The 16,277-nt window shown below is 33.5% G+C and overlaps 3 protein-coding genes across 6 annotated transcripts in view; 1 reads left to right on the plus strand and 2 right to left on the minus strand.

The window, feature by feature from the left end:
• Positions 1-3,208, minus strand: part of LOC143898268 (RING-box protein 2-like) — a 46,656-nt gene extending 43,448 nt beyond the window's left edge. The window contains exons 1-3 of one of the 4 annotated variants that reach the window (XM_077407625.1): positions 3,115-3,133; positions 2,860-2,975; positions 1,966-2,137 (exon numbers count right to left, since the gene is read on the minus strand). In XM_077407625.1, coding sequence (XP_077263751.1) covers positions 1,966-2,119 — 154 coding nt within the window. In that variant the 5' untranslated portion in view covers positions 2,120-2,137; positions 2,860-2,975; positions 3,115-3,133. Of the gene's footprint in view, positions 1-1,965; positions 2,138-2,424; positions 2,731-2,859; positions 3,087-3,114 lie in introns of those variants that run through there. The other 3 variants (XM_077407629.1, XM_077407615.1, XM_077407638.1) reach the window with 3 other exon arrangements.
• Positions 3,209-3,314: 106 nt separating this feature from the next.
• On the plus strand, positions 3,315-6,695 carry LOC143897959 (nucleolar complex protein 2-like). The gene is made up of 12 exons (XM_077406969.1): positions 3,315-3,465; positions 3,626-3,839; positions 3,923-4,152; positions 4,225-4,331; positions 4,405-4,511; positions 4,589-4,743; positions 4,833-5,060; positions 5,129-5,317; positions 5,389-5,502; positions 5,582-5,713; positions 5,791-6,003; positions 6,118-6,695. The coding sequence occupies exons 2-12, from the start codon at positions 3,668-3,670 to the stop codon at positions 6,550-6,552; spliced, it is 2,082 nt and encodes a 693-aa protein (XP_077263095.1). The 5' UTR covers positions 3,315-3,465; positions 3,626-3,667; the 3' UTR covers positions 6,553-6,695.
• A 2,229-nt stretch (positions 6,696-8,924) lies between these two features.
• Patr-1 (Protein associated with topo II related - 1) lies at positions 8,925-16,018 on the minus strand. The gene is made up of 9 exons (XM_077406931.1): positions 15,052-16,018; positions 14,236-14,427; positions 13,303-13,708; positions 12,870-12,967; positions 12,294-12,781; positions 11,755-11,968; positions 11,472-11,672; positions 11,117-11,383; positions 8,925-11,012 (listed from the first exon to the last, which is right to left on the minus strand). The coding sequence occupies exons 1-9, from the start codon at positions 15,088-15,090 to the stop codon at positions 10,755-10,757; spliced, it is 2,163 nt and encodes a 720-aa protein (XP_077263057.1). The 5' UTR covers positions 15,091-16,018; the 3' UTR covers positions 8,925-10,754.
• Between the last annotated feature and the right edge of the window lie 259 nt (positions 16,019-16,277).

The raw sequence follows: 16,277 nt of genomic DNA on the forward strand, positions 1-16,277 counted from the left end.
AATGAAGATGGCGGAATATTTTTGATAATTTAATACTCATGTTAAGTTTACGAGTAATCTGTAAGTTATTATGTGGTACAACTTTAAGACTATCTATATACATAAAATTATAAGTTTATGTAAAATTGTTGCTTTAATTTTTTACCCTCTCCTTGCGATATTTTTACATAATAACGTTAACAACGCTATTCAATTTTTATACAATTACGCGTAATTACGAACACTAATTAAGTAAGAACAAGATTTGAAAATTATAAAAAATGCTACATAATATATAGAATATATGAAATTCACGAATCCAAATGCGATAGAGAAGTTCTCGAAAAACGAAATCTAAATAAAAGTTAATTTTCGTTTCAAGCAGTAGTTTTTAGAATATGAAGATCGGCCTATTACAAGCAACGATTAAACAGTCCATGTCTTATGATCTATCTTCAGATCGTGTTAATTATCGAAGCACAAGATATTGCGTTCATATTATACATTGTCTATTATTGCGTAATAAAAACATACCCCCTCATATAGCGATGTATACAACCTATTAAAAATAAATAAATATAAAATATTCATTATGAAATATATATAGAAAAAATATGTAAAAATATTGATTATGAATTTGTGTACATATATTGACGACAATATATGATCATTAACACTACCTGCAGCAATTCATGACCAGATGATCGTTTAACCGTAGCCCGTAATTAGCCAATGCTGTAGTAAGTATATATTTCGAAAAGTATCTTTTGAAGTAAAAAAAATCACAACGGCTTTTTTAACATAATTTTTCATGAAAGTTTCTACAGCAGTGTCTTAATCCAAATTTTGTAACATTCTGCAACGCGAAATATCTTTTTAGATATTAAGACATTTTTATATTCGGCAATTCCCATTTTAAAAGTCACGAATTAACAAAATCTGCAAGACATTTAATAATCATAATCTCTGATAAGATTCTCAATCAAAAAGTGAACAATCTACTGTTTCAATTTATTGTTGCAATAAATAAGTAACGGTGAGTATAACGAGACTTTTTGTACCTTATATTGACGACACGTACATTTAAATTTATGAGAAACAATACAATTTAAATTGCCTAGACACTGTGCATTACGAGTAAATAAATAGAGATTGGGAGTCAACGTCCCGTAGAGTCTAATCTGCCAAAAACAAATCTTGCAAAGTGTCTGCTGTAAATTCCATCGATAGAATGCCAGTAGAAATGTAACGCAATCTATTAACGAAATATGATGGCACGTCGCCTACAAAAATCCAGCAGTATCTTATCCTAATCGTTTATTCCATTTAAATGGCCATAAAATGTCATATTCTGCTAGTTTATACTGACAATTTACTATCGGATCATGTCGGGAGTCGGCAGACTCTAGTAGACAGAGCTTAATGCGCTAACACAGCCAATCTGCTGCGATATCCTGCTCGAATTTGCTGGCAGTTGCTAGCGTACCGATTGCTTATTGGGACACAAAACGTCGGATACGTTGCATTTTGGAGTAAATAGGTATAAAATAATTTTTATTGCGCGAACGTCAGCGTGACGATTATGATCAACATAATGAAAAATTTATGTGACGATGGATACGGTAGCGAAGGTGATCATTGCCCACATATTTACTTTAGAAATATATGTTCTTAAGATAATAACTAGGATAAGATTATATATCCAGTTACCCGGATAGACCAGAAAAACGATATTTTTGGTCATTTTTGGTTTTATAAAGGGGAAATCTCTCGAACTGCGACAACAGTTCTTCAAGTTCTCTCACAATCAGCGCACTATTCGTACAACACAGTCAATCACCGGTATCATAAGTTGAAGTAGATTGTAGCACAAGTTGAAGTGTTATTGTAGGTAAAGTGATAAATAAAATTCTCTCTTTTTTTTTGTAATAATAATTTTCGCGAATCCTGACACGGAAAGCTGATGAAAACATAACCAAGACTCACCCATAACCTGGACTCGGCAAATTGCACAGGTGTCACACTCCACGTCCCAGCTCCACATGGCCACGGCGTTCCACTTCTTCAGAGTAAACATTTTATCGTTTTTCTGGTTATCGCCGTCGATCCGGTCACCCGGGTCTTGCTCGGAATCGCCCATGTTTCGAGGTTAGAAACGCTAGCGGAACACGAAGCAAAAATGTAAGAAAGACCAATAGGAAAACGGCTCTTATATTTTCAAATATACATATATTAGCATCTTATGCGTTCAGCAGATATTAATAACTCGATGATGTGTCAATATTCTGCACGTATCTCCGGATCAACTTGATAAAAAAAAAAAAAAAAAAAAAAAAAAAAAAAAACAGACCCAAGCCTGTCTCGCGTCTGCATCTTTCACGATTTATTTCATTCGCGTCACAAACAATTAACTGTTATATTTCGACAAATGTATTTTTCTCGCACTTCGGGGCGACCCGGCGACGTTTCTCCTGGCTCCTGGTTATTCATCGGCATCTACCTCGGTCTCGGATCACGTTGATCACGTTTGAGCTTGTTAAATTCGCACTCTCGACATTCGTACGCATTTTGGAGCAAGCTCGCTCCAGCTCGTTCGCGATCGCGACAAGCAAATTGAGAACGCCAAACGCGCGATCATTCTCTTTAATAACTCAATAGATAATTAATTCCCGTGCTCTCAATGAGAGGTTCGAGCTATTCACCGAAGCGTCTTTCCACGCGATTCACTTCATTCGAAGTAGAAGTCGAAACGGAGGCGAGAGACGCGACACGAATTCCGAGGTTATCGTCTCACCGCGACACGTGGGTCAACAATTCTATTAAAGATTCGGATGTATCGCGCTTCGAATCATTTCTCTCTCATATGCACAATTTACTTACCGATCACGGCATTCACGGCACGTTGCGGGAGACAGGAGACCCGTCAAATCACAGCTGGGTCTGGGTGGTGGGAGGAGCGGGAGCGGGAGGGTGATACGTTCATTTCGGCCATCCCACTCGTTACAGTCGACACGAGAAGAAACAGAATACAGAATATTCGGCGTTACATTCAGCTTGCGACACACACACACACACACACACACACTCTGTAACCAGAAGATTTCTTTTCGTTCACGAGAAAGAAATTATACTTACACGAGCGACAACGTCTCGCTGCCCCGCGATTCGTACCGACCGCAACGTATAAACTTATTGCTTGCGCGCGCGCTGCGCGCTGTGCGGCGAGTCGAGCCCCCGATTGCTCCCGAATCCGACCGAATTCGGCCGAATCACGTTCGGCCCAGTTCGGCCGCTCTCGCCGTTTCAGCCGTTTGCGCCAGCGCGGCACGCGGCACGTGGCACGGTGCACGGTCGGCACGAATGGCTTATGGCTTCTCTGCGGTGGAAAACAGATTCCTAAAATGCACGTGGAAATTGCAAAATAAATTTATGAACGTATTATGTACGTTTGTAACATATATATGATTAATTCGGTAAAGGTTGCAGGTAAGAGAAGCAAAACTTCTATTATATATGATTATTAATTACTATTTGAAAATAAAAAGTTCAGGCATGAGAAGGTTATACGCGTGCTAATCTTGTCTTTCTCATATTTGCACGTTTGTTTAGTTACATTATGTATTCAAATCTATATAATTTCTTCTAGATTATTTGAATTGGTTACAAAAGTATATAACTTATCTTAAAAATGAAAGTGAAGAAGATGAGCCAGAGGCCTCTCAAGTCGCCAGAAGTACAGAAATTAGCAATTACTGGGAAAAAGAAAATAAGAGATCTGAGCAAAGTAACTACTAAAGAGTTCCTTGAACAAGATTTCGAAAGTGATATATACGATAGTGATGAAAAAGATAAAAATACAGGTATGATATATCAAATATTTGATTGGATTTCTTTTTTTATTTTAGATCGCATATTCCAACTTTTGTTATATTCCTTTATGCAGATGATGAAAACAGCGAACAACCTAATAGCGACAGCGATAGCGAGAGCAACTTAAATTCTGCAGAATACGAAAGATCGTTGATACAATTACAAGATACTGATCCTGATTTTTATGAATACCTGAAGGAAAATGACCAAGATCTCTTAGACTTGGAAGTATCGGATGACGGAGATGATGATAATTATTCAGTGGACTCGGATGATAGGCACATTTCTAATAAAAATTTAAAGGTATTTTTTTCATAAATGTAATTTTAACTCTTTGTTTTAAATACCTTTTCAACAATATTATTAAATATTCAGGTTGCTAGCGATAATAGTGATTCTCAATTGGAAGAAGCTGACGATAATTGTGAAAAGATCACTATGCAATTACTGAAAACTTGGCAACAAGAAATTCAAACAGACAAGTAAGTTTTCTTTCGTTTACTTTTTATTGAATGAATAGCAAAGTAGTAACTATGCGTTATTCTGAATTTTTAGATCAAGCGTTACCGTTAAACGTGCTGTAGAGGCCTTCCATGCAGCTTTGAATAGTATCGCAGTATCACGAGATATAACCACGCGATATAAAGTAGAAGGAAGTGCAAGTTAGTTTTAATTGCTATTAAAAGTCACTAATTATTTTTTAAATAATTCTATTTTAATTTTACCAAATTGTGTTTAGCGTTTAATGGCGTGATGCAATTATGTATAACACACTTGCCTGATGCACTTAGACGGTTTTTAAAACTGGATCCAGAATCGCAGGAGGCACAGAAATCTAAGAGATTTAACAAAATACAAGAAATTTTGAAGTTATACGTGTCAGATTTAATTAAAGTATGTATATATGTAAATTCTTCATTTATCTTTCATATATAATGCAGTTCGAATAATGTATTCTATCAATAAGTACATCTGTTTCACAGTTATTGCATACTGTAGCATCGTCCAATAATGCTGTTCTCATAGTGCTTCTAAAGCATCTTCGTCAAGTGTTGCCTTATACCCGATCGTTCTCGTCCTTAAGTAAACCATTGTTAAGAATCTTATTAAAGCTATGGTCAACTGCGGAAGAAACTGTTTGTGTTATAGCCTTTATGAATATCTTACATATTGCAACCAGCAAAGGTTTTGTACTTGAGAAACTATTAGAGGTGAGATCCACGTGTTACGATGAAAAGAATATTTGCGGACAATGGCATCATTAAAACTTTTTTTTTAGACTATGTATGAGAAATACGGTCAGAATACGAAATTTGTTTCACCCAAAACATTACCAAGAATAAATTTCATGAGGCACTCTTTGGTCGAAATTTATCTGCTTGACCACAATATTTCGTACAGTCATGCCTTTTTGCATATCAGACAATTAGCGATTGATTTAAAAAACGCCGTAACCTTAAAGAACAAGGTAATCATTAAATAGCAATTATGTACTTTTCATAAAATTTATTACTAACATCCAAGTTTTTTTGTTTCCAGGAAAACTTGCAGGCCGTATATAATTGGCGGTATATAAATTTCTTAGGCTTTTGGACAGAATTGATAACTAAAGCAAGAGACAAGTTGGAATCGCTGTTATATCCGTTAGTCCAGGTATTAGATACTTTAAACAAACAAGCGATAAAAATAATGTATCAATTTATGTTAAAAAAAACATTAAATTATTTAACAGATTATTATTGGAACAATAAAAATAAATCCAACCGTACAATATTATCCATTGCGATTCCATTGTTTGGAAATGTTAATAACCATTTCTAAGGAAACCGGAACTTTTATACCTATTATGCCGTTCTTTCTCGAGGTATCAATTATTTTCAAATCTTAATAATTTGTAATCGTAGGATATACAATTATCTTGTGTCAAACTTTTTTTTTTAGATACTGGATTCCTATGATTTTAACAAAAGGCATAAAGCTATGATGCAACCTATATCCCTTGATTGCCTTTTAAGGATATCGAAATCACAATTGGTAGAAAATGGCTTCAAAGATAGTATTATTGAAACTATTTATCAACTTATATTGGAACATGCAGCAAGTGAAAGTTACAGAATATATTTCCCGGAGCTCTACATACCTTGTATAATACAGGTATCTTCAAAAGAAACTAAATTAAAACAATTTTTAGAATTTATATTATTAGATGTTTTATTATTTTATTTTTATTTTATGTCCAAAATATATTAAATCGATATACTTTCGTAGTTAAAAGAATTTCTGAAGAAATGTCATGTGACAATTTATTGCAAGAAGATGAAACAGCTTCTATCTGTAATTGAAGAAAATAGAAAATACATCGAGACCGAGCGTGCTAAAGCTGCAATAGATTTACAAAATATGGCAAAGATTATAAATTGGGAAAATAGAATAAAAACGGACGGCACAGCAATAGCTAAATTCTATGCCTCTTGCATTAAACATCGTGAATCCCAAAATCTTAAATTTCTTACGAAGAACGAAAAAGAGTTCAACGTACCAGTTGAGAGAAAATCAATGAAACATAAATTAGATGAGCAGAGTGCAGAAGATAGCGAAGAAGAGAGCGAGTTTGAATTTCAGATGAAACAAACGGAATCTGAAATAATAGCGGAAAGACGACTGAATAAGAAAAAGATGAATAAAAACAAGAAGAAAAAATAGTCAACAATGATGAGAATTTGTTGAGAAAAAACATGGATTATTCAAGATGTAAATACTGATGATTGAAGTTAAAAATAAGGGCAAGATTACTCTGGAATTAACAATTATATGTATAGACAAATACATATTGTTTTATATCTGAATATGAATTTTATCATTATTTTTACATTTAGTAATGTGATAATTATAAAATCCCTTACACACAATAATTTATGGATTATATATAAATCTCTTAATATTGGAAATAGTATTAAAATACAGAAACACGCATTAAAAAATATATAATTCAAAACTTATTTATCTCACTTATTAATTCTAGAAAAAAATAAAAATTATACGTTTGAAATATTTGAATAATGTTTATACATTAGAAATACATTAAAAAAAACAATCTGTATTTTATTTCTGTCAAACATTTTGTTACTAAGCGCCTGTTGTGGAAACGCTTTGTTACGAGGCGTGCATATTTTTTTTTTTAAATGCGATCACAACTTTAGTTTTATGGAAAATAAAATCAGAAGTTTTTCAAGTAATGAAAATTTGCGATATATATAATAGTGCGATACAGTAGATAATTTTTTATAATGAAATACAAAAGATACGTGGGATGCAAAACATTTATTTAAGACTTTGATTTCAAATTAGATCAATTCTGTACATACACAACATAGCTACAATTATATTCTCAGAGTTATAAATTTACAATCAATTTTCTTTTAATATACAGGCATATCACCGACAAGTACATAATAGACGTAATGACGATAAACTATGAAAGATTCGTAAGTTAATTCAACGATCTCGTTTCTTTTTTTTGTAGCACTTCATTACATCTGTTTCGTTTCTAAACATAATGAACGTAGCGTTTTTATAAAAATATATCTTTAATCACAAAAAGCAAACGCACAATTTTTGCTCTAATCGCTTTACCTACTTTACAAGAAGACATGTTGCATGCTCTTTTTTTCATTAGCAAAAGCTTTAATCTGCATGACGATGACACAAACAGAATATGAAACATCACTCATTATACAATATTGTGTGTAATTTATATCTGTATTAGAACAGATATATACTTAGTTAGTTTAAAGTATACAGATATACTCGTCGACAATAAAATCCCTTTATTCGCTGTACAAATTGAATAGATTTTAATTTATATCGTTCTGCTGTGCTACGATGAATTTTTTGGTACAACTAGTGCATTAGCAACAGCAATATAGCATCGAAACAACGTTGCTTTCGCAACAGTTAATTTAGGACATAAATGAAAAAACTGCAAATACCATACATGAGCTATTGCGACTAATGTGAATGACGGTGGTAAAAAAAGGAAAAAAGGGGGAGTGAATTAAGTTCTATTGTTACATAATATGAACGAGCAAGAAGAGCATATTGCTTTATCAATATATGTATATATTTGTGAAATATATACATACATATTTTTAGTAGCCCTTAAAAGAAAATAGTATACTCATTAATAGTCGCCTAATCTGCCCCTCAACATATAAATCGATAGGGCAGAGTTTAAGCATTTAAAATGAAGAGTGCTCTAAAATGTTTTTTCCCTTAAACATAAAATCATTAAAAATTCTATACTTCTTAGTATATACTTGAAACAATTCATAAATACGCTGCGCCTATAATTAAGTTTACCCTACAAAAGTGCGAGCCCACAGTTACGTAATAAGAAGAATGTAATGTAACTTTTGGGCTTCTCAGACATGCATTCTTGTCTACAGATAAGGGATAGATTATGTATCCCTTAGATTTTCAGCATTGCTTATGTAAAAACATAGATTTTATTTCTCTTTGTCAGCTTGTTACATAATAATGAGAACACTAATTAGCAAAACTTTTGAGCTGAACATTAATAAATCATTCGCAAGCGTTAATAGATGAGTACTCATTTGGTTCGCCTTTTGTGTAATTCATTTAATTCATCAAATTAATAATCATCAAAGCTGTATTTATAATGTTATCTAATAGCAGAAATTGAAAAATCATATAACACTGTGTAATATGCATTATTTAAATCATATAAGCTAATCGCACTGAAATAACGTATGTTTATATGTGACAACGTAACTTAAGTTATATAAATATAATCAACTGAAATGCTGCAATATCTTTAACTAATGATATAGTGAAGCGATTTACAAATAAAAAAACTAGCGCGACAAAATATTTGTAACTAAATTCGGATTGTGGATTTACAAAATTAAAATTGCGTGTGCGATGCTTTCATGGTTTTTAAAAACTTCTCCTTTACAAAATGTCCGGTGCAACTAAAAAATACCGCTCGAGTCGATAATCATTATTACACGTGTTAAGACTACAAACTAGCAACAAGAAACTCGTAACTTCGAAAATCGTTTTTGCAAAATTGTATTATTACGTCATGCGACATGGCAGAAACCGAAATATTTCTGCATTTGATTACAAAATGCATCCATCATTCACGCAATATCGTTCTATATACAAGCTAAAAGTACATAAACAAGGTTGTAGTTAAACTGCGATAAAAAGTAATCGTCTTATTTAGTACTCTAAAGGCCATGTCATCTCATACACTTTAGATTATCTTTAAAATTCTTACGGTACTGCAAACACACATTGCAATTATAGAATCTCCTTCTTTTCTCTCTTCCTTTTATTACGCGATCACAAGATTGTGTCTGACCTACAACCATTTTATATTAAAAAATAAGAAAAGAAAGAGATACCACACCTTCCTAAATTGATGAATCTGTAATCTTTTATAACTAGATTAAAGATCATGTTGTTACATGCTTCTGATATTCGAACTGATAGAAATTCAATTTTGGTACTTAATATATAATACAAACGTTATAAAAAGTCTACTATAGTTTTGCTGCTGATAACTAACTTATGCAATTGTTGTATACTCTCATCTCCATAATTATCTCTTAACAGTGCGGTGTAAATGATTATCTGTCGTTATTTCCAAAATATAAGTCATCTGTACACTGATAGCGAGTTTTTTCTTTTTCTAGCGTTATTGATTTCATTTACAACAATGCATAATGTTTATGTATAATAACGTAGATATCTGCTTTTCATATAAACAAAAGAACAAAAAAGAACATACACATCCTATCTTACCTTTCATGAAGAATATCATCATATACATATGTATTTATATTCATATACATGTAACATTGCAAAATATATGCAAAACTAAACTTTAAAAGATACAGTTAGCAGCATAAATTAAAAAAAAAACTGCTAATGTAAAAAACGCTAATGCGTTCTATACTTACAATAAAATATGTTATTGAAAAAAAATTGAGTTCGTGAAGGAATAAAGGAAAAGTTTCCTAATGCATATAAAATTATCACTATATTTCTATACAGGAAATCTCCATAAAAAATGGATACATAATATATAGCCAAAATAATTTAAGTATCCATCCATACAACAGTATATAAATACCAATAGTAGAACTTATAATTTTAAAAAATTACATTAAAAATATAAATACATTAATTAAAAGAAGTATGAAATATATAGCAAATAGGAAGATAGGATGTGCAGTTTAATTCGAAGTAAGGCATTTGAAATTATCTGTTTCACTTGTTTCATTTTACATGATATATTTTATAAAGAAAGACATAAATCACAATATTTTTAAATGGAAATGAAATGTGCTATGTGTGATAACTTCAAACGTCTTACGTTGAACATTAGATACCAATCTTACACAGAGTAGAAATCAAAATATACCGTAAAAAAAAAAGCCATGAAGGATTATTGACATGTAACTCTATTACTTTATCTGATGTTTATTTTTTCTGATATTGTAGTGGCTGCGTCATGCTATCAATTATGAGCTTAAACTGATTAATGTTTACAAAATATACAATAAAAGATGATATTATATATGTATACGAGTAAGAAACCTCATTGTGCATCAGGATGTTCACAATATTTCTACCTATATATATACATATATAAATTCTTTTTCTTTAATCTTCCGTATCAGATACTTAATCTACTTTGTAAAATCATGGCATCTATTTAGAAATATTATCATACACAATGGATGTTTCAATAACATTAGTAATTATATTAAAATATTTGTCTGTATGTATCATTCCTTTTTAGCATAATTTAGTTTTCGCACGTTAAAAAAAGACGAACTTTAAAAAAACTCAAATTTAACTTGTGTAACGTTAGACTATCGTAACGGATTGGCATCAGTCAACAAGCACGCTAGCGCTGTATACCTTTCTAGTTTTAAACTGGAAATCCGGTTCAGATGTTTATTGAGCGTGTTTGCAGTAATTGGTTGACAAGGTGCAACACAGGGTGTCGAGTCACCAATTAGCTCAACTATTGTCACTACAAAAGTTGACCATTCAGAAGGCAGGGAATCATCTGTGACGCACAATTGTTCAGCATGCTCGAACATCGCTGCTATTGCAGACACACCAAACTGAAAGACCAAGTGATAAATAACAGAGATTATCGTGTTTTGCAAATATACTTCCTATATATGAATTTATTGAAAGATTCGTAAGTATTATACATTTAACTAACCTTATTCAGAAGGGCAAAAGTTAAGCTATTATTTTTAACAGGATGAACAATAGCAGAGTCGGATAATGCTCTCGCTAATCGCAATATAGTATCAAAATCTTTCACTGCATCAAGCCATCTTCGAAATTCGGAATAAAAGTCTGTCAATATATGACAATCTCTACGGCCTATTACGGCTAATCCTTTAAATATCGCAGTCCACAATTCTCTCAACTGCTTGCTATGTTCTGTCACGTTCAGGTGAGGTAAAAAACGCAGTAGTAATGTCTATAAATATACAAAAATATATAAATACAAGACATTGAGAATATGATTATAAGCTTTAAATCTCTTATTCATCACACACACAAATTACCTTTCCTTTTCGAATACTTAGCATACTAGCTAATTTATCATCTTGTATTAATTGTTGCATACATATTAAAATCATGCTTATTAACTCCGGTTCAGTTTTAGTCGTATTTACTTCAGATTCCCTTTCCTGTTGTTGTTGCGGTTCCGGAATTGAAGCGAGAGAATTACTCAGATCTTCGAGTTTGAATTGCAGTGTATACAGCTAAAGAGAATAACATTTTATTAATAAAGAATACATTACCGAATTAGTTATTTTATTAATTGTATTAGAATATTGATAGTACTCTCTCAATTTCAAGGAGTAATTGCCGTGTTTTTTTAGTGTCTTTCTGTTGGGACTGAGAAGTAGACTGAGAATCGCTATTTGATACGACATCCATATCGATAAGTTTACGTGGTGCTGTCACACTGCTGCAATGAAGTTTGCCTAATGAATTCTCAAATTGAGCTGGCGTGTATGCTGATCTCGAAGGGGCTTGAGGTGATGGTTCCCAATCTCTAAAGGAATAGTAAAAAAAAATTAAGGATAGTAATAAATAATATGTAAATAAATAATCTTGAAGAAATAAGTAACGATCAATCTATGTCTACAATACAGAATAAATAAACAATAGTTTTAATCAACATTGGTTATTAATTTCTTAAACCCCACAATTGTAATAAAACAAGTGATTATCGCATATTTCGTGCAAAGTATATTTTGTAATGCTACGTTATCACAAAAAATACAGGATTTGCTTGTGTCAAAATATGTAGAAATGTAAAAAATTAATTAAGTTATTATAGGAAATACAGGCTTTAAATATAAAAAAAAAAAACATACCTATGATCCCTATGATATCCATTGTTATTATGGTGTTTCTTATCTTTTTGTTCTTGATTTGCATGTTGCTTATTCCGTTTATCACAGAATACGACATAATAATGGTCATCAACGTACGGTTGAATTGTATTAAGTTGTAATAATTGAATATTAATTAACCATTGCTTCTCATGAGGTTTTATAGCAAGTTTTCCTGAGTGTTCGTATTCTCCCGAAGCATTACCGTTAACACTGTGCGAGTAATGTTGATGATGATAAGGTCTTTGATTATTTCTGTCATGATTGCGGTGAGGATATTGATTATTTTTAAAAAATGGTTGATGTCCAGTTTGTTGTTCGCTATGATAGTAAGATCTGTTCTGATTTCTCTGATTTCCTAAATGTGAATAAGGTTGGTGTTGTTGGTGATTGGTTTGATTATTAGGAAATGCAGGCATCATGTGATCTGGCCGAAGGAACTGCGGGCCTCCTAGATTAGGGTGTAGTTGCTGAAATGTAATAAAAAAAGTGTTAACAATGTAAAAATACTTTATATTATATAGCAATCATAATATATGACCTGTAAAAAAGACTTACAGGAGGAAAACCATAAGAGCCATGAAGAGCTTGCCTTGGAACTGGTTGTGGCAACATTAAATGCGGAGGAGGATAACGTAACATATTACCAGGTTGATCTGATAAATGAAAGGATAATCAATATCAATATGAAGAAATATTTCAGCAAAGTTAATTTTAAAATTTAGTCATTTTTAATTCCAAATTAATTATGACAATAAATAAATGATAATTATATTTTGTATTAATATTACAACAAATAAGATTAGATATATAAGTAGAAATATAAATACAGAAATAATACATAATTCTTGTGATTGGAGACTTTAGAACATGACCTTATTGAAAAATATCTAAGTAACAAAACATTCTGAGATCAACATTTGCCGAGAATGTATACAAATCTGTACATATATTAATGGGATATTTAATTAATAATAATAAACATACTTACTAATTAAGCCTAATAATCTAGGATGTTGCATCAACTGAGGATGTGGTGCTCTTATATTGGGCAAAACTATAGGATGTGCTCCAGGTAGACCCAATCCTGGCGGAAAACGTGGTGGAGGTAGGCCATTGACTTGAAGTTTCTCTTTCAAAGAGAGGGCCTCAAAGAGAAGTGAACCCTCAGACTTTTTCTGTTGTTGCGTTTGTGGTTTACCGAGACCCGGTGGCGGCCTATTTGCAATAAGCCCTCTTTCCAACTCTTCCACTGTACATACATTTGGTAAAGATAACCGTGGTTTCGGAGGAGATAAATTTAAAGGACTACCCCACACACCAGGTCGGGGAACTATTCCTTCCTTATCCAATACCAAATGTGATAAATTATCCTCAATATTTATGTTAGAAATAGTCTGTAAGAAATATAAAGCATGATGTAATATGTGTAACTATTTGTTAAAAAATTCAGATAATGTATAATGACAGTAGAATAGGAAATAAGGAAAAGTATAATTTTAATTAAATGTGTTACATTTACAAGATTATTTTTCAAGTATTACATTTATTCAGTGACTCACAAAACTGATCAAATCGTAGCATTGTCACGAATTTTTCTTAAATTCTTGAAAGTTTGTGAATACAAATATCTGTAGCAAAGTCATATTTGTTTATATATTAAGTTCATATATTGTTAATATTGAAAGACGTTTTTGTTGATTGCCTTCTTTGAATTTGTTAATCATAGATAATTGTTGTGTGGTACATTTAATCACACAGTTTCGTGAGTCATTGCAAGTCCTAACTTTACCTATTTTTAATATTAAAAAATCCAAATTGCACAATATAGTCTCAACATATAACAAGTTTGAAATAGAGAGCACACATTTGAAAGACCATTTATTAAGATAATTAAAGAAAATCTTGATCGATAACAATATACCTTCTTATTTGTTGCACTCTGATTATGAAGGCGATTTGATTCAGTAATTTCGGCAAGTTTCTCATGATCTTCTTCCCAATCACCGATAGCAGCATCGGGACCAAACGTCTCATCATTCAGCGCATCGTACTCTTCCTCCTCAAGCTCATCTTCCTCCAATGGACCATCCAGTCCATCTTCGAGATTGTTATCCTAATATACCAAATAAACAATAATTATTACCGGAAACGTGAAAATATTTCAATATAACAACGTAAACCAGATAAAAAAAAAAGAAACCATGTCATGGATGTTTGATAAAAAAAAAGTAAAGAACTGCTGTACAAAATTACAAAGGTCATAGCCATGTTTTGTAGCGATGATACTTCCGACGCAATATCAGATTCAAATTGATGGAACTTTACTAATTAAGACGACACGCGCAAATTTCTCGACAAACTCAACCGGGATTTTGCGACGCTCGATGTTAATGACCTTTAGGGCGAGGAAAACAAGAATGAGGTTAGACGACGTAATGTAATCCTGCGACCGCTTCGGCGAACGGATTTTATCATTTTCCGGGGAAGAGGGGGGGGGGGAGAGCGGTATCGACGAGATGCAATTGAGGATAAGTTCGGCGAGAGAGTCGCCGTTTCAGATCAGGCCCGCCGAGTAACGGCGGAGGATGGAAAAGTTTTGTTTCTCCAGGGCAGGAGACGTGCCGCAACGCGGCTGTTTATCGGCGGAAGATTCACACGGTTGCGTGCCCCGTTGGAACTCGGACGAATCGGTCCGCGATGCCGCGCGCAATCGAGCGATGTGTTTATCCGTACTTACTTCGAGCGTGGTATCGAAACCGAAAAAAGTGTCTGCCATTTGTGAAAATGAAATCTGCAAAATGACATGTTCCGATTAAACGTCAAGTGCTGCAACGCGGGGCATCAGCTGCCATGGCGGCCATGCCGTAACTCGCGCGGCTCGCGGCTAACGTCAGACGGGAAAGGCGGATGCGCAACGAACGAAGAACGAAGTGCGCAGTTCCTGGTCGTCGTCCCCTGTGCGAACTCTTTAGACCATCCGATTCGCCTATGAAACATATAACAATCTTGCTCAGCTCGGCACTCGCGGCGGCATATGGGGCTCGAAGAAAAGTTGCAAGTTGATTAGCTCATGCTGCTCATGGTTGTTTCTGAGATAAAGCGTCGCAAAAGCTTCAAATCAAGGGTACGTTGCGATTTTTCGTGCTAGCTCACATGTGACGTGTGGTAAATTATTACAAATGCTGCATATGCTATATATGGTAATGCATTTTTAGCAATTTATTAGATCGCATACGAGATACGAGTTTTTAATGTACGAAAAATCATATAATTTAGTGATGCGCGACCGGAAGCTCATCGTTTGTCGACTTAATAATAATAATTGCAAACGTATATTATTTTTATATTTACGTACTAAACATTAATCCAATATTATATAAATATTATATAACTTTATTTAAACATGCAATTATTTGCAATTTGCTTGATTTGAACTAAATGAGAATTAAAAGGTGGTGCACGACGCACAGCTAGGAGCAACAAGTGTAGTGCCGGGGGCCGCCGCGACGATAAACGCGCGCGCTCCAACCGCGCGAAGTTTGCCGCGCGACTTTCGAATTTACTCCGTTCCGCGCTCTCCGCTGTGCGATGTGCGAGAATCATCGGCCATCGCGTTAATTCGTGAGACGTCATGGATCGTGTCGAACGGATCGGAGCTTTTGTAAGTAATAATAACGTAATCAACCACGCGTCACATACGATTGACGTTCAGTTTTAGTTGCGTGAGTAGAATTAATCGTGTTTCGCGAGTGGTCGCGAGTGTACGAGTACCGTGAAAAGCAGCTACGTCAGGACAAGAAAGGAGCAACAAGTCAGGCATAGCGTCAAGCAACGGCGGAATGACCATGGGGTGAATAATTTACAATTATTTGCTTACTATAATTTATTACTTGTGTTGTAATGTCAAATGTGATAGACCTACGTACTTGCCTCAGAGGAAAAAAAACGTATACAAACGGAGAA

This window comes from Temnothorax americanus, unplaced genomic scaffold (assembly GCF_048541705.1).
Source record: "Temnothorax americanus isolate GAGA-0224 unplaced genomic scaffold, ASM4854170v1 Scaffold1, whole genome shotgun sequence".
In the NCBI taxonomy this organism is placed as follows: domain Eukaryota; kingdom Metazoa; phylum Arthropoda; class Insecta; order Hymenoptera; family Formicidae; genus Temnothorax; species Temnothorax americanus.